Here is a 16,467-nt window from a genome sequence, read left to right on the forward strand (position 1 = left end):
TGATGATCATGATGATGAAGCAGGCCCTCCGCTGGCCACTGCTGACCTCATATGACTGGTCCTTCACCTCCTACCTCAAACCCCTTGCTCTCCTCTTCTTACTTTTCCTTGGCCTATCCCCCTTTTCCCCACCACCCCTATTCCCCTATGCACAAGTGATATGCCCCTCCCCATGCTTTTTTTTTTAATGTTTCTTTTTTTATTGAACACCCCCCTTCTTCCCCCACTATATGTCTCCCCATAACCCGGCTCTGGGATATACTCTGGTTGTCCTTTTATTTGTGAAATATTGTTTTGATTTAATTGTAATTGTGTGTTTATGGTTTCTTTGTATGTTATCCCTCTGGCTATAAAACACAATAAAACAGTTATTTTTTTTTCTTGTTTTTTTTTTAAACATAAGACATGTCTCTTTGTTTTAGTAAACGCATTGCCTCTGCAGCTTTTCGGATGTAAATGATCAAGACGCAGTAGCTTGCACAGAGATTGAAACGCCTCCAATAATGACATCACTTACTAAAACACACATGAAAGCTATTATACCATTTAGTATTTAGGCAGTCACTTTTTTTAAGCCAAGAGAGCACCGTGTCCATACAGACATATACATTAAATCCATAACAGAGACACTGTAGAAACTGAGATGGACAAGGTTAAATGGGCCTACAAGAAGGACATCTGGGCACTATACACGGTATGGTAACTCCTGCTAACTTTATACGAGCTATGTTTCGTGGACAGTATAGGAGAACACTGCTTGCATATGATGATAACTGGCTAACAGCAGGAGACAAAGTGAGGAGTATGACCTTGCTTCCATTCCGGTGTCACTCATACAGAAACATCTTATCAGACAGTAACATTTGTGATCACCGGCTCCATTATCAAAAAAAAACTCACCGTGCCCACCGCGCATGCGCCCGGATAATAACTAGTGACGCGACATCTCTCGTCACAACAGTCGTTCTCTACGGAAGCACACGAGGCCTCCAGCAACATCACGGCGCATGCGCAACAGGTCTCGCGCCCACAAGTATGCGTCGCGCAGTCACTGCCCATTATACTCACTGTTCTGTAGATATGGAGACAGGTTACAAATGTAACGATTTATACATAAGAGTTAAAAGCGTAATATGGAGAGAGAGGAGGCAAAAGCGTACTTGGGAGAGAAAAATAAAATTGAAAACAAAATATAAGTTGAAAAACGTGGAAGAGAGAAGGGAAAGATGAGAGGAAAGATGGGTCATGAGAGCAAGAGACAGTAAAACAAAGGAAGATAGAAACATTGGGAGAATTGCCTAAATGAGTACAGTCTGCACTGAGACTGTTAGACCACTTTAAATTCTCCAGTAAATAATCAGTTGCAGTTACCTGTGCTGAATGTTTAATTTTATTTTTTAACACCAGTTAACAAAATTAGTTAATGAAGACTACAATTTATGGAATGTGTGCAATATATAAATTGCAAGATATTTTCTTTAGTGCACACAGGCATTTTCCCTGAATCAATGGTACATTCTGTCCGAGCTGTTTTCACTTCAAAAACATACTGGTAGGTTAATTGGCTGATAACAAAAATTGACCCTAGTCTGTGTATGTGTGTTAGGAAATTTAGGCTAAGATCCAATGGGGCAGGAACTGATGTGAGCGAGTTCTCTGTACAGCGCTGCAGAATCAGTGGCGCTATATAAATAAATGATCATGATGGTATAGCAGATCTCTGTGAATACTGAATATACATGATGCATGCAGTCCTATATGTGCCAATATTCCATTATTTGAATATAGCTATGAATGGTTCTAGTTATACCAGACGTGGAAATAGGTTAGCACTTCTGCCTCATAGCACTGAGTTCATAAGTTCAATTCCCAACCATGACCTTATCTGTGTAGATTTTGTATATTCTCCCTGTGTTTGCGTGGGTTTCCTCCAGGCACTCTGGTTTCCTCCCACAATCTAAACACATACTAGTAGGTTAATTAGCTTCTATCAAATTGACCCTAGTTTCTCTCTGTCTGTGTGTGTGAGTATGTTAGGGAATTTAAGCTGTAAGCTCCAATGTGGCAGGGATTGATGTGAGCGAGTTCTCTACAGCTCTACGGAATTAGTGGCGCTATATAAATAAATGAGGATGATGAACCCTCTTAAGTAATTGCAAACTAGGGAAAACCGCTTTGGATAGAAAAGGGATGCTCAAAATCCAAGAGAACAACCAAACTCCAGATAGAAATGGACTTGACCTTACGCGTTTCATCTTTATGACTTCTTCAAAGGGTTTGACAGTATATGTAGTCCATCATAATACTTCATAGACCAGTCAAGTAATAGAAACATTGAAACACCATCCCGCCTGAGTAACGTACAATATTTCCGCCCTCAGGATGTGCAAGATGTGACGTCACTTCCGCCCATACATAAATGGAAAATGGCGACAGCTAGCGTTACTAAAGAAAACAGAACTTAATATACCAAGTATGCATTAATGATTTAACAAATAAAGAGAGGGGGAAAATGAAAAATAGGGCAGTATATAAGATAAACAGATACGGTAAAAAGCGGAGAAGAGGTGCCATATTAATGTAGTGCAATGGACGGCGCCATCTTTTTGGTGCCAAATAATGAATATGAAGAATATTAGAAGCTAGATGAAAGTATAAACAGCCATCAATTAGTTCAGTACTGCAATACTTTAGAGACAGAAATAACCTTAAACTTCAAAGAGACTCTCATGTATCCCTCATAAAGGCCATATATTATCAAATAATATTAATCATGATAAAACAATCATTGAAATGAAATTATTTCAAATCCTTCATTCAAACCAGAAGGTGCCAGAGTGCTTAACTTATAAATCCAAAACATCTCCTTACATGATAGTTTCTTAGGTAAATCACTACCCCTCGGATTTCATGTGACATGTTCAGTTGTTTTAAACTTCAATCTACTAGGAACCACATTGTGACACTATAGAAAATGCTGTGACACCCAATATGTTTCTTATCCCTAATCTTATTTATTCCTAATATTTCTCATATGTTCTTCTATACCTAGATTTAACATCCTCTTGTTTTTTCCTATGTATTTAAGTCTACATGGACATTCCAAAAGGTAGATAACTGAGACTGTTTGACAATTCATTAGGTGTCTTATCTTGAATGTATTGGTATTTGTCAAGTTACAGAATAAAACTTTTTCAGATTCTGCTAATTTGCAAACATTACAATGTGTACATTTAAAGAAGCCATTGGTATGTTTGTCCAAAAAGGTTCCATTATATTTACCTGGGACTTTCAGCATGCTTGGTGCTAACAGAACTTTCAAGTATATTTGCTTTCTTAAGCATTATAACTGGTTTATTAGGGAGCAATGGCCCAAGTATAGGGTCTCTAAGGAGAATCTTCCAATGATTCTTCAAAGAGTATTTAATTTTCCTTTAATTTCCACTATAAACAGTGATGAAAGGTACCATGCGCCTATCAGTTCCTTTCCTCTTACCCTCTCTCAATGTTCCTTGTTCTTTCCAAAGCATCAGATTTCAGATTCTCCTGGTATCCCCTGTCCTGAAATCTGCATAAGTCTCAAGTTGAGCTTTGCAAGTAGTCTTCTCAGAGCATTTACTTTTAACTCGGTTAAACTGTGAGAACGGAATGTTATTTTTTCATTGCAGGAGATGACTAGTGTTGTAATGGAGATAACTATTTGTATCAATCTCTTTAGTGTACTGGAAACTATTGTTTCATCATTAGACTCTATAGAATATGAGATATAGGAAGTCTATTTTGAACTCATCAATTTAAAGGGTAAATTTTAAGTTAAAAGCATTACACCCTAAAACAGTGGTTCCCAAACTTTCTCAGTCCAAAGCACCCTTAGGGTCTGTGTAATTTTTTCAAGGCGCCCCTAAGTCCAAATAATTACGGGATAGTCACGATTTTTAAGTAGTTGGGTCAAAATAATGTAATAAGTATTTAGGTCAGAAAAGAAATACTTACTAAGTTGTTTGGAAAAATAATACACATAAATCCAAGGAAAATTGTTAAAAAAAAAAACTATTATATTTATTTCAAATAAATATGCAATCCTCCATAACAGCCAGACATAGAGTGACCACCATCAGTACAGACAAAGCACTTTGTCCAGTCTAAGTTGTTTTCACTCATAAAAATGTCAATGATCTGAAACCAGACTTGTGCCTTTATACATGCAGTGATACTTTTACAAAAGAGAAGATCTTCCACAATATTGTCACCATCTACAAAGCTTGTGTAGCAAATCAAATGAGCATCCTTGTTACTGTCTGTTGCCTCATCTAGTTGTAGTGCAAATTCCTTCCCTTTCATTTTTTCAATTAACTGGTCATTCAGATCTTCAGGCATATGTTGGATTCTGCGACTCATGGTATTGCTGGATAAAGGTACCTTTGAAAGCAGCTTTCCCGCTGACTCCCCAACCATAATGGTGACCATATCCACTGCAGCCGGTAAAATCAGTTCTTCTGCGATGGTGTGAGGCTTTTTACACTTCACAACTCTATATGTCACCTTGTAAGATGCTAGCAAAGCATTGCATGGAATCATTGATTGTTTAAAAAATGTACCTTTTTGTTTAATTCTTTTAACTTTCTGGTGAAGTAATCACGTGGTTTATTAGCCATGTCAGGGTTATTGGTCTCTAAATGGCGTTGTAGTTTGCTTGGAATCATGCATTCTGGCGACAATATTTTCAGGCATAATACTGTGGACACTCTTCCTGGTTGTCACCGACAGACGTAAATCCGAAGTCTAGGTAAGTATCGTCGCATCTGCGATGTCTCCTTTTCTTCACGACTTTGCCACTGGTCTGTGGTTCGCCATCCTTTTCTTCATTAGCACGCTTCTTTCCAATGTTCAAAAATGTTTCCATTGTTTGTGCAAGAAAAAAATTCTGTCCTGAAGCAATCACGAAAAAAATCATTATTATTAGTTCTAGTCAAATTTTGTGTAGCTCCTATACAAGAAGTAAAATTGCACTTCTAAGAAGCAACACCACACAAATAGCAGGAACAGTGCAGGGTGACACCCCACAATAGTATTGCCCCATTATTGCTGTATATGTATAAAGTATATCCCCTACTGATGGCTCTCCTCCTTCTGCAACAGTTACTGGTCAACTACATTAATGAGCGCCTGGCGATTCCTCCATTAACGAGCGTCTGGCGAGATATCTACATTAACCAGCACCTATTAACCAGTGCTTATCTCACTCAATACATTTTAACACATAAGGACACTGTTTTTATGTATCTCATTCCCAAGCACCTCACTTAAAGGAATGACAAGTTGTTCATAAAGCACCATAAAAAGATATATAAGTGTTCAGGGAACGAGAATTTTTTTTTTTTTAATTCAATGACTTTTGAAACGTATTTAAATAAGTGTAAGAAATGATTAGTGTTAGAAATGAGAACCATAAAATCAACAATACACCAAATTCAAAGTGCCTTTTGCCAACAAAAGTATGAGTTTGAAGATTAGCAGAGTGTACAGATGAGAAAGAAATAGAACAAGATCTTCATAACCTTTACTCAGAATTAAGAACCTCTAGGATGTCAATATAATACTGAGAACATGATTAGGAGGAATAACCTCCGACTCAAAGGGATCCATAAACTCCATAATACTGTGCATAAGACATAATAGGCAGATTATATAACAGGTCTCGTAAAGAACACACAAATGTATAGGTGGAAGATGCAGGGGCACTGCTCATGAGAGCTTATAAGGTAATGGCAGTGGTCAAAGTGGGAATTTAAAAGTACAGGTATGGAAATTTTAAATGAAAGGCTGGGGGCTGCCTAGGTCCCAATGAGCTTTTGGGGATTTTTGTAGTATAAAATTAAATGTAGATGCATTTTTAGAGTATAATAATGTAAAACACTCCCTCTTACTTTCCCCCTGATTCTCACTATGTTCCTTACCCACCTGCTCCCATTTATCTATACCTGTCCCTGCTCCTATATTTCCCCATATTTTTTTATATAAGTAATCAGTGCGAGGAAGGAGATATATATGTGGGTGGGGGTAGAGGATGGTTGCTTTCTTTTAAGCCAAATTTACATAAGGATAAATATAGGATATACTACAAATTGTTGGATTCTGATATCAGCTGAGACAGAAAGTCAAATATTTGGCCCCTTAAATAGAAAAATAGCTATTTGCTTTTATTAGTATGTCACTTTACCTGTTCTTGCAGTTTTCACTACCAGTGGCTGCTGGTATCATATGTTACGGCAATAGGGTTACTGGGATCCGTCTCGGGACTAGCTGTGGCAGGAGTGTAGTGGAAACTGGGAGGCCGGATGAATGTCTTGCTCATAGAGTTTGCTATAATCCTGTATACTGGATGTTAGGAGGAGGAATGCTGGACTGGACTCCCTGCTGAAATAAATGACTGGAACCTGGACTTGGGAACAGGGAGGACCTGAACTCACAACCAGAGACTCAGTACCTCCAAGAACTGAGAGACTCAAACAAATATAGTACCACAACTGGGACTGGGAAGACTCAAAATTCAGGCAGAGGATATACAGGGGTGACAACCTCCTAAACAGAATTAGCCTGGAACTGGCACTGGACAGCTCAGAACCTGGGGTAGGCCTGAAACTGGAAGTCGGTACTCTGAGACACAGAGATGGCTCCGGAAGGTGGATGACTCAGAACAACAACCTACTACCACAGATAGACAGTTGGAGAGACAGGAATAGATTGATGAGAGGAGGATCCACACAGGAGGTCACAGTTGGAATCTGTACACAAGCAGATAGAATGAAGGTGAATCCACATGAGGAATAAATAGCCAAAGTCTTTATTTCAGCAGGCAGAATGAATCTGAATTCACACAAAGGATTAATGGTTTGAAATCCATATAACAGCAAACAGGATGAAGGTGAACTCACTCAGAGGGTGAATGGTTGAAGTCCATAAACAGCAACAGGATGAAGCTGAATTCACTCAGAGGGTAAATGGTTGAAATCTGTATACAGCAGGTGGAATGAAGCAGCAAACAGGGTGAAGCAGGATTAACACGAAGGGTTGATGGTTGAGATCTGTATACAGCAGGCAGAATGAAACAACTGTGGTAACCAGGAAAGTGTTGCACTGGCAATTTGCTGAGTGTAGGAGGAGACTCTTATAATCTGCAGAATAAACTAATTGGTGGATGAGATCAGGTGTTCAGACTCAGCACGATGTTTAGCAAATGTCTCACCCAAGATGGCAGCTTCAGTACTGCAGACAGAAGTCACGCTTGCCCCAGGATAGAATGCTGCATTCGACCAAAAGGGAGATGTACGGTGAAATAGTACTGCCGAGTGGTGTAAACAGGACTAAGACCCCGAATTGTGACATCTTATGCTCAGGTGCTACCTATCTGGATCCTGAATGACGGTGCCCTATTTGGAAGAAAACAGGCACTTGAAATATAGAAAACCTTGTCGTTAAATTGTTAACACCCACGTTTTATAACTAAGCCTCCCTCTCTGCAACCAGCCCTATTAAATGAAATAAAAGGAATACATTTCACACTTACCATATAGACCTATTTCGTTACAACCAGGCCTGACATTAATTTAAGAGCATACACATTTAATAAATAGCCATAATTCCCCCCAACCAGCCCCACAATTAAATAGTACTCCCATTTAATAAATACATTTATATTCCTCCATACATCCCTGATACTAAATTAATAACATTTACATTTAATATACCTATGTCCCTCAACCATTCCAACATTAAATAATTCATAATCGCATTTACTAAATAGCCATTCCTCTCCCCAAACTTTGCCCCCACCCACAGTCCATCATTAAATTAATAGGCCACCTCTCATTGCATTAAGACAAACCCAACCCCCTCTTCCCTCATTACATTAAGACAAACCCCATTCCCTCATTACATTAAGACAAATCCCCTTTCCCCCTTCCTTCATTACATTAATACAAATCCCCTTCCCCTCCATTATTACATACTTACCTTCTTTCAGTTGTGAATCTCTTGTAGCCAGCATGCATGGGACAGCACCTGTCATGTGGTGCACGTCCCATGTGACTTGCTAGTCACACATACATAAGGACAGCAAAGAGTTCGGAACCAGAGACACGTGGAGTGCAGGGTTGACAGACACACATGCAGACAAGAGACAGTCACAGAGACACATGCAGGAAGAAGACAGACACAAACACACATAGGGTAAGAGAGGGAGGGGGGAACGGATCTTACCATCTGCGGCTACAATTCTAATACACACATGCTTTGCAAAGGTAGCAGAGCATGTGTGCAGCTTAAATAAAGTGGGGCGAAAAAGTGTCAGTATGTAATACCGACACATACTGCCCCACTTCAAGCTCTGTGTAATGGACAGGGGTGAGACAAGAGAGGATGACCGAGATTGAGAATGTAAGGAGGCTAGGTAAATGCAGTTGTAGATAAAAGTAATACTGGTAGACTTTGATGAATAGGTGGGTTGTTTATTTTTTAAGTTTTATTTTTTATGTTTGAATACAGTACAGTAAAATAAATATATATTGAAACTGCTATAACAATACAGTTACAATTACTAGAATAATTTGTTTAAAAATTATATATAAACTCTGAACAAATAAAGATATAGAAAAAAAAACTTGGGTATTTGGAGCTTGTGTATTGCATTGATGGTTATAGAGGGCTTTGATATGGCAGGGCGGAGCTCAGGCTATGTGATTGGTACTGGAAGGGGGGTGTCGGGGGGGAGGATTTCACACCAGATCAAGAGATGCCTGGAAGTGAGGTGTTATGGTAAGTACCATGGGTCCCTTGTTTCTTGAAAGTTACAATTTTTTTATTTGAGAAGCTGCTGCGAGGGGGAGGTGCTGCATTTTTTCTGATGAGATAGCACAACCTGATTTGCTCAAAGCTGCCTATTTAGCCACATTCTCTCCAGCACAGTCCAGAAGAGATTGGGAACATTTTATGGTGATGTTCAGGGACCATATACTATCTGGTGAGAACTTTGTAAAGATTCTCTTTATGGCTACACTAATTGAACACTTGCAGGTTCTAGTGCAAATCCTGTCCCAGATTTCCCCCTCGAGGGACGTCCCTAAGTCTGCTTCCCAGTCTGATACATGGGAGTCTGGTACTGATTGTTGTGGTGAGAGGACTGAGGAAAAGAGGAAAGAAATAGGTACCTCTCCAGTTGGCGTTGCATGTGCATTTGCGTTCAAACTGGGAGAGCCGCTTTCTAGAGGTGTCTTTAAATAAGGATAGAACAAAATGTCGTATTTGAAGAAATTGGTGGAATTTTTGCTTGGTAAGTGGGATTTTTCTTGTATTTCTTCAAAAGATTGCAGAGCATATTCACCTATAGTTTGTTGGAAGTGTGTAATTCCCACAGCACTCCACTCAGAGGCCATGCAAACATTTTGCCCTGTAGTGAAAACAGGGTTTTCCCATATGGGTTGGGTACCTTAATACGATGCTGAGAACACTGACACCGCATACCCTAACATAATCACACCAATAGTGTGTTCCCTGGAACACTCTTCACAATGACTACTTACAATACACACTTCAAACAATTCCAATGAATGAAGATGTCGGCCGTGTAGAATGACGTCACTTTATTGGGCGAATGTATTAATGTTGCTGTTAAGGTGTTCAATTAAGGAGGCATCGGCTCTACAATGTGCTTTACAAAGGCTTGCACATTGTAGAGCCAGAGCCTCTGTGTTTTATTATTTCATGTTATTAGGTACATTTTGCCCTTGTTATTACCTGCAATATTGTATGTTTTAGAAATAGAAGGACAGTTATCATCTGTTGTTAAAATAGCAGGACTGCAGAAACCATTTTGCTTTTGTTAGTTAAGGTAACTACCATTTGTCCGAAATGTCCATTGTTATGAAGTATGGCTTACATCTGGGTTATTAAAGTAATTTTATCGCTTACCAATAAAACATTGTTCAATGCGATTGTTGTGGTTCCAAATTATAAAGATATTTAATTGCAAAATATAGCATGATTTACAGCAAGCCATTATTACGCATTAAAGATGTTACAATAAAGCAATACACAATATTATAATAAATAAAAAGGTAAGAGAAGAAATGCAAAGGAAGAAGCATGCATTTAAATTGTTTAAGTCTGAAGGGTCAGAGGAGTCCTTCCATAGGTACAAGGAATGTAATAAAACATGCAAAAAGGAAATTAGATTGGCTAAATTAGAAAATGAAAGGCACGTTGCAAAAGAAAGTAAGACAAACCCCAAAAAGTTTTTTAAGTATATAAATGGCAAAAGGATTAAAAAAGATAATATAGGACCACTAAGAAGTGAGATGGGTGAATTGATAAATGATACTAAGGAAAAAGCAGAGATATTAAACACGTTCTTTTCTTCAGTATTTACCAGAGAGGAACAAATGGCAGGAGTAATACATAAAAATGGAAATGAAACCATGCCATTAATTAATACTTGGTTGTCAGAGGAAGAAGTCCAAAGGCGACTGAAGAATATTAAGATAAATAAAGCTCCAGGTCCAGATGGCATACACCCAAGGGTCCTTATGGAATTAAACTCGGAAATAGCTAGACCGCTATTCTTAATTTTCAGAGATTCAATCTCATCAGGCTCAGTACCAAGGGATTGGCGAATAGCAGATGTGGTGCCGTTGTTTAAAAAGGGGACGAGATCACAACCAGAGAATTATAGACCTGTAAGCCTGACATCAATAGTGGGGAAACTACTGGAAGGTATTTTAAGGGACAGTATTCAGGATTACTTGGTACGCAATAAAATTATTAGTGGGAATCAACATGGATTTGTGAGGGATAGGTCATGTCAAACTAATCTAATTAGTTTCTACGAGGAAGTTAGTGGGAACTTAGACCAGGGCAGGACAGTAGATGTGGTCTACTTAGATTTTGCAAAGGCCTTTGATACAGTGCCACACAAGAGGTTGGTTTACAAAATAAGGGAACTGGGTCTAGAAATCAAAATTTGTACTTGGATCGAAAACTGGTTAGAGAATAGGGAACAGAGAGTTGTGATAAATGGAACATTTTCTAATTGGTCAAAGGTCTTAAGTGGAGTTCCTCAAGGTTCCGTGCTGGGACCACTCCTTTTTAATATATTTATTAATGACCTTGGTGATGGTTTAGAGAGTAAAGTTTCTATTTTTGCAGATGACACTAAACTCTGTAAGGTAATAAAATCAGAGCAAGATGTAGCTTCTCTACAGAGGGACTTAAATAAACTGGAGGATTGGGCGGCTAAATGGAATATGAGGTTTAACACAGATAAATGTTAGGTTATGCATTCAGGGATCAAAAACAAGAACGCAATCTATAAATTAAATGGAATTAATTTGGGAGAATCTATAATGGAAAAGGATTTGGGAGTGCTCGTAGACAGTAGACTTAGCAATAGTGCTCAATGTCAAGCAGCAGCTGCAAGGGCAAACAAAGTATTGGCATGCATAAAAAGGGGCATAGATGCAAGGGAAGACAGTGTAATTTTGCCACTGTATAAATCATTGGTAAGACCTCATCTTGAATATGCAGTACAGTTCTGGGCACCACTCTATAAAAAAGATAATTTGGAACTAGAAAGGGTTCAGAGAAGGGCGACAAAATTGATAAAGGGTATGGAGTCATTAAGTTATGAGGAAAGGTTAGCCAGTTTAGGCATGTTTACTTTAGAAAAGAGGCGTCTAAGGGGAGATATGATTACTATGTACAAATACATTAGGGGTCAATACAGAGAGCTTTCATGGGAACTTTTTACCTAAAGGACCATACACAGGACACGTGGTCATCCCCTAAGGTTAGAGGAGAGGAAATTTCACAACCAGCAAAGGAAGGGGTTCTTTACAGTAAGGGCAGTCAAGATATGGAATTCATTGCCAGGGAAGGTTGTGATGGCAGATTCAATAGATATGTTTAAGAAAGGGTTAGACAAATTTTTAGCGGAAAGGTGTATCCAGGGATACGACCGTTAATTTAAAATAAAGGATAGTAGTGGATATAGGGTAAAAATTGGATTGCAATATTGAGTCTGGGGGGATTTTCAAAATTGAAACAGATGGGCGGTTGCCTACTCCGGATTAATTTCAAATATAAGTGCAGGATCGCAGGAGATCCAAAATAGGTTGAACTTGATGGACTGGTGTCTTTTTTCAACCTCATCAACTATGTTACTATGTTACTATGTTACTATAATCAAACAGGAAAGTATAAACATAAACCAAATACATTACATGTTAAGTAGTGCTTCACACAGGCCCATGATAAGATAGGGTCATGTTGTCTGTAGTCAGTCTAAGAGAGAGTCTTAGCTGGTAAAGCAGCTTGATAGTATCCAGTTTCAGTATAGAAAAAAACTACTGATGATGTCATGACACGTTTCCATTGGTTCAGGATTCAGAACAGTCCAGTATAATGCAGTTCACAGGTCAGTTCAAACGATGCCCTCCAAGGTTGGGGGTCAGCTCTCCAACAGATGCATACTAATCTTCCCGCCAAAAGCTAGTTCAAACTGGTCTATTTACATTACATACACTATCATTCTGATCATTAATTCACTATAATCCATAACTCGCATACTCAAGGTGCGATCTCTTAGCCGATTGAAACGCATATATGAGGATAAATAGGGGATTAGAATGATACCAAATATGTTTCCTGTAACCTGAACCTTAGACCATAGAAAAGTGCTTTTAACATTATTATAATTAATTATAATCTCTATTACATTTGGTCATAAACAACTATTTGTTGGAACTATTTTAAGGTGAACTATTTACAAGTGAATGTGTAAGTGTATGTGTGCGTTATTTATCGTGCGATTGCGTCATAACACGTGGCGTACTGATCGCAATCGCACGGTAAAACAAAATTAATCAATATGGTTTACATCATCCAATTACTTGACTTCGACAGGGTTGTAATCAGAACGATGTCTGAGTGATTGCTAAGATAGCTAGCTGGCAGCCCAAGTTAATTATCTAGGTCAACAGGCAATCTGAGACTTCATTAAATCAGATGAGATGTGTCTGTGTCTCCACAGTACTATACTGATTGAAATAGCATTGGGAAATGTATTAATATTTATCAATATAAATGTTATTGTATCAAAATGTATCTCAGACTTAGATTGTGTAATGCTGCAGGTACAATGTGTCAAATGTCTTAATGTTTCACACAAGTGTGAAGTGTCATTCCCTGATGTAATATTGTAACCTTTTGTTAAGTGTATCCAGCCAAATAGCTAATTAATTTACATCGCTTTAATAGAGCGGGGAAGGTCGTCTGCCATTTCTGGCCGGGGAAGCCCTGTTGCTAAAGCAACAGGGACATAGCTTCCCTCAGCCATCTGAGCATCTCCAGATGCATGCGCAGTAGCAAATCCCTTTGCCAGGCGCTATGTTCAGCTTCCTGTTGGCGGTCAGTGATGTCACTGAACACCGTCCTATCGGCCTTCAGGTGTCACTATTTAAACCTGACTCTGGCGCCATTAGGGTGCCAGAGTATCAGATCTACCTGTCTCCAGCGTTCCTTGTGTTAATCTACTTCCTATTGATCTCCTACATTGACCCGGCTTGCACTCTGACCATTCTGCTGGATTCTGAACTGGTACCTTTGCCTTTCAGGTTTAACTTTGGATATCCTGACCTTCCCTTTGGATCACCCTTGGTACCGCATTTCCTGATTGGCTTGACCCAGACTGTACTGACTACTCTCACCACTACTACACTGGTAACTGTCCTGAAGAACTGCGACCTGCGCACCTCTTGCAGCAAAGACCAAACTTTATTGCGGTGGTCCCTGGCGAATACCAGGGGTGTGTTAGACTCCATGCCTCCTTGTTCAGTTGCACCAATGCCAGTTAGTAGCTCCATCCAATACATTATCCTGTCACACCTGCTGACATATACTGGACATATTACCAGGGGCATTGCTGTTTTCCTAAGACCAGACAAACTAACAAACAACCTGAGCACGGTGGCTTAGTGGTTAGCACTTCTGTCTCACAGCACTAGAATCATGAGTTTCCTGATCAGGGCCTTATCTGTGTGTAGTTTGTATGTTCTTTTCCTGTTTTCTCGGGTTTCCTCTCGGTGCTCTGGTTTCCTCCCACAAGCTAAAAACATACCAGTAGCTTAATTGTCTGCAGACAAAATTAACCCTAGTCTGTGTGTGTCTGTCTTAAAACATGACACCACACCAAGAAAACAGCAATTTAACACCCCCCTGCAAGAAGACCCCATATATAAGAAATTGGGTCTATCATATCAGAGATATATGAAACAATTACATAGAGACATTGACAACATAACAACAAATCCCCTGACAGAACAAGACAGCAAATACCCACGAAGGACATAATAACATATATCTTTACCTTCCGCCTTTTTCTCACAGTCAGACACAGATATTGAGAAATAATTCTCCATTCATGAGATAGACGACTCCATAGATTGTGGAACAAAAATCAGAGAATACTTCGAACAAGGTTGGCTTGATTTAGATCTAAATTCCATCTTACGTCCAGACAAAGAGGATAAGTCTGAAGTGACTTTGGAAAAGTACCACGAACTACATACAAAGCAAGCCCTTAAACTTCCAACCAAACAAACATTATACATACCTTCTCACAGGAAGAGACACAATTTAGGACATGTTTTTTAGACCACAGTCCCTCATTGAACAAGAGCCTACAACAACAGAACAAAATAAACACAGCCAAACAAAAAAAGGAAGTTGGACATTTCAGAAGGGGATGCAGGGTAGGGCAAAAAACTAAAACAGGCACAATAGGCGAAGATCAAGATCTCCCACCAACCGGCATCTTCCACTTAAGTTCCACCACCCTCACATTGGCACAGATCTCACTTCATCATCATCAATTTATTTTTATATAGCACCACTAATTCCGCAGCGATGTACAGAGATCTCATTCACATCAGTCCCTGCCCCATTGGAGCTTACAATCTAAATCCTCTAACATACACACACACACAGACCGAGAGAGACTAAGGGCATTCTGAACAAAGGTTTGAAATTTGCACCGTCCACCCAACTTGACAAATTTTCGACTTACCTAGACATTTAAATGTTGATCAGAAAACTGACCCTAAAAAATATTTTATGAATCCCAAACTAACAAACACTCTTTCCCAACAACATACAACACCATCAGATCCATATAAACATCCACCTTCTACCCGAGTCATATGAACGGCCACTACATTAATACTTTTGAAAAATTAGTCACTGACAATCTGGAGAAAACAGACCAACACCAAAAACGTAGAACAATTAACCTAACCAAAGCAAAACAAGAAGCCCTTGTTACGGCTTACAGTATTCTCAAGAGCTTGTAGAACCAGTAGAAGAGGCCTTTCCCGTAGAGCTGGTTTTGCTCAAAGGTACTCAGATGCCCCCAGGACTTACACTCAAGTAGTACAAGCTTCTGAACATACTGCCGCCCAAGGTAGCGGGAGATGGTACAAGCGGAGTAAAGACAAGCCAAAGGTCTAGGGTCTGAAGCAGGATACGAGGTCAGGTACAAGCAGATAGCCGGCTTGTAGCGATCAAAGGAGGTCCGGGTAACAAAGAAAAGGTCAGGGCAATAAGCAAACAAGGTCCAGGTTACAGGCAGACGGTCAAACACGGTAGTCAATCCAAAAGTTAGCAAACAGCACAGGAGTGAGTTGCAGCGGCTGAGCACCGCCGTGGCTTGTAACTGCCCTAGAACAACTCACATGCAACCCAAACTTGGTAATAAAAGCCAGCAGACAAAGGGAGTGGTCTTGTGATTTTTAGTAAAGAGGACTACAATTAAGAGGCCCTCCACATCCTCAGCGACCTAAATACATATGTACCACTCAAAAAAGACCCAACCCCTGAATTTAACAAGGAACTCACAACACTATTTAGGACAGGTTTCAAGAAAGGCATCATTAACAAATGAGAATACGATTACCTCAATAACTCACACCCAGTCATCCCAGTCTTTTACTAACTCCTCAAGATACACAAAAACAACACAAATCCACCTGGCAGACCAATCATATCTGGTATGAATTGCCTCACCTCCAATTTTTTCCAATATATAGTTTTCTACAAGACATGGTAACTACACAAACTTCATACATAAAGGACACCAAACATATACTACAAACCCTCAAGGACATCACAAGGGTTTTTGGCTTGCCACTACTGATGTCACATCTTTATATACAGTGACACACAGGGGATCGAAAGTACACAACAATTCCTAGAGAACAGCAGCTCCCTACCTTTGACACAAATCCAGTTTATTTTAGAGGGGATCCATTTCATTCTGAAATACAATTATTTCTGGTACAATGATTCTTGCTAAATACAGTGTACAGGCACTGCAATGGGGACCAATTTTGCCCCAAGTTACGGTAACCTCTTCATGTGCAA

The 16,467-nt window shown here is 39.4% G+C and overlaps 1 protein-coding gene across 3 annotated transcripts in view; it reads right to left on the reverse strand.

Annotated features, from left to right (window-relative positions):
• The window catches only part of PDSS2 (decaprenyl diphosphate synthase subunit 2), a 306,498-nt gene that overhangs the window by 190,548 nt on the left and 99,483 nt on the right, over positions 1 to 16,467 (reverse strand). Inside the window, exon 1 of one of the 3 annotated variants that reach the window (XM_075202872.1) lies at positions 901 to 960. The exons of 1 other annotated variant lie outside the window; for it this stretch is intronic. Coding sequence is in view for 1 of the 2 variants with exons in the window: in XM_075202871.1 (XP_075058972.1) it covers positions 810 to 835 (26 nt within the window). In the remaining variant the exon portion in view is untranslated. Of the gene's footprint in view, positions 1 to 809; positions 874 to 900; positions 961 to 16,467 lie in introns of those variants that run through there. One more of the 3 variants, XM_075202871.1, reaches the window with a different exon arrangement.

Source organism: Mixophyes fleayi, chromosome 3 (assembly GCF_038048845.1).
Source record: "Mixophyes fleayi isolate aMixFle1 chromosome 3, aMixFle1.hap1, whole genome shotgun sequence".
Classification (NCBI taxonomy): domain Eukaryota; kingdom Metazoa; phylum Chordata; class Amphibia; order Anura; family Limnodynastidae; genus Mixophyes; species Mixophyes fleayi.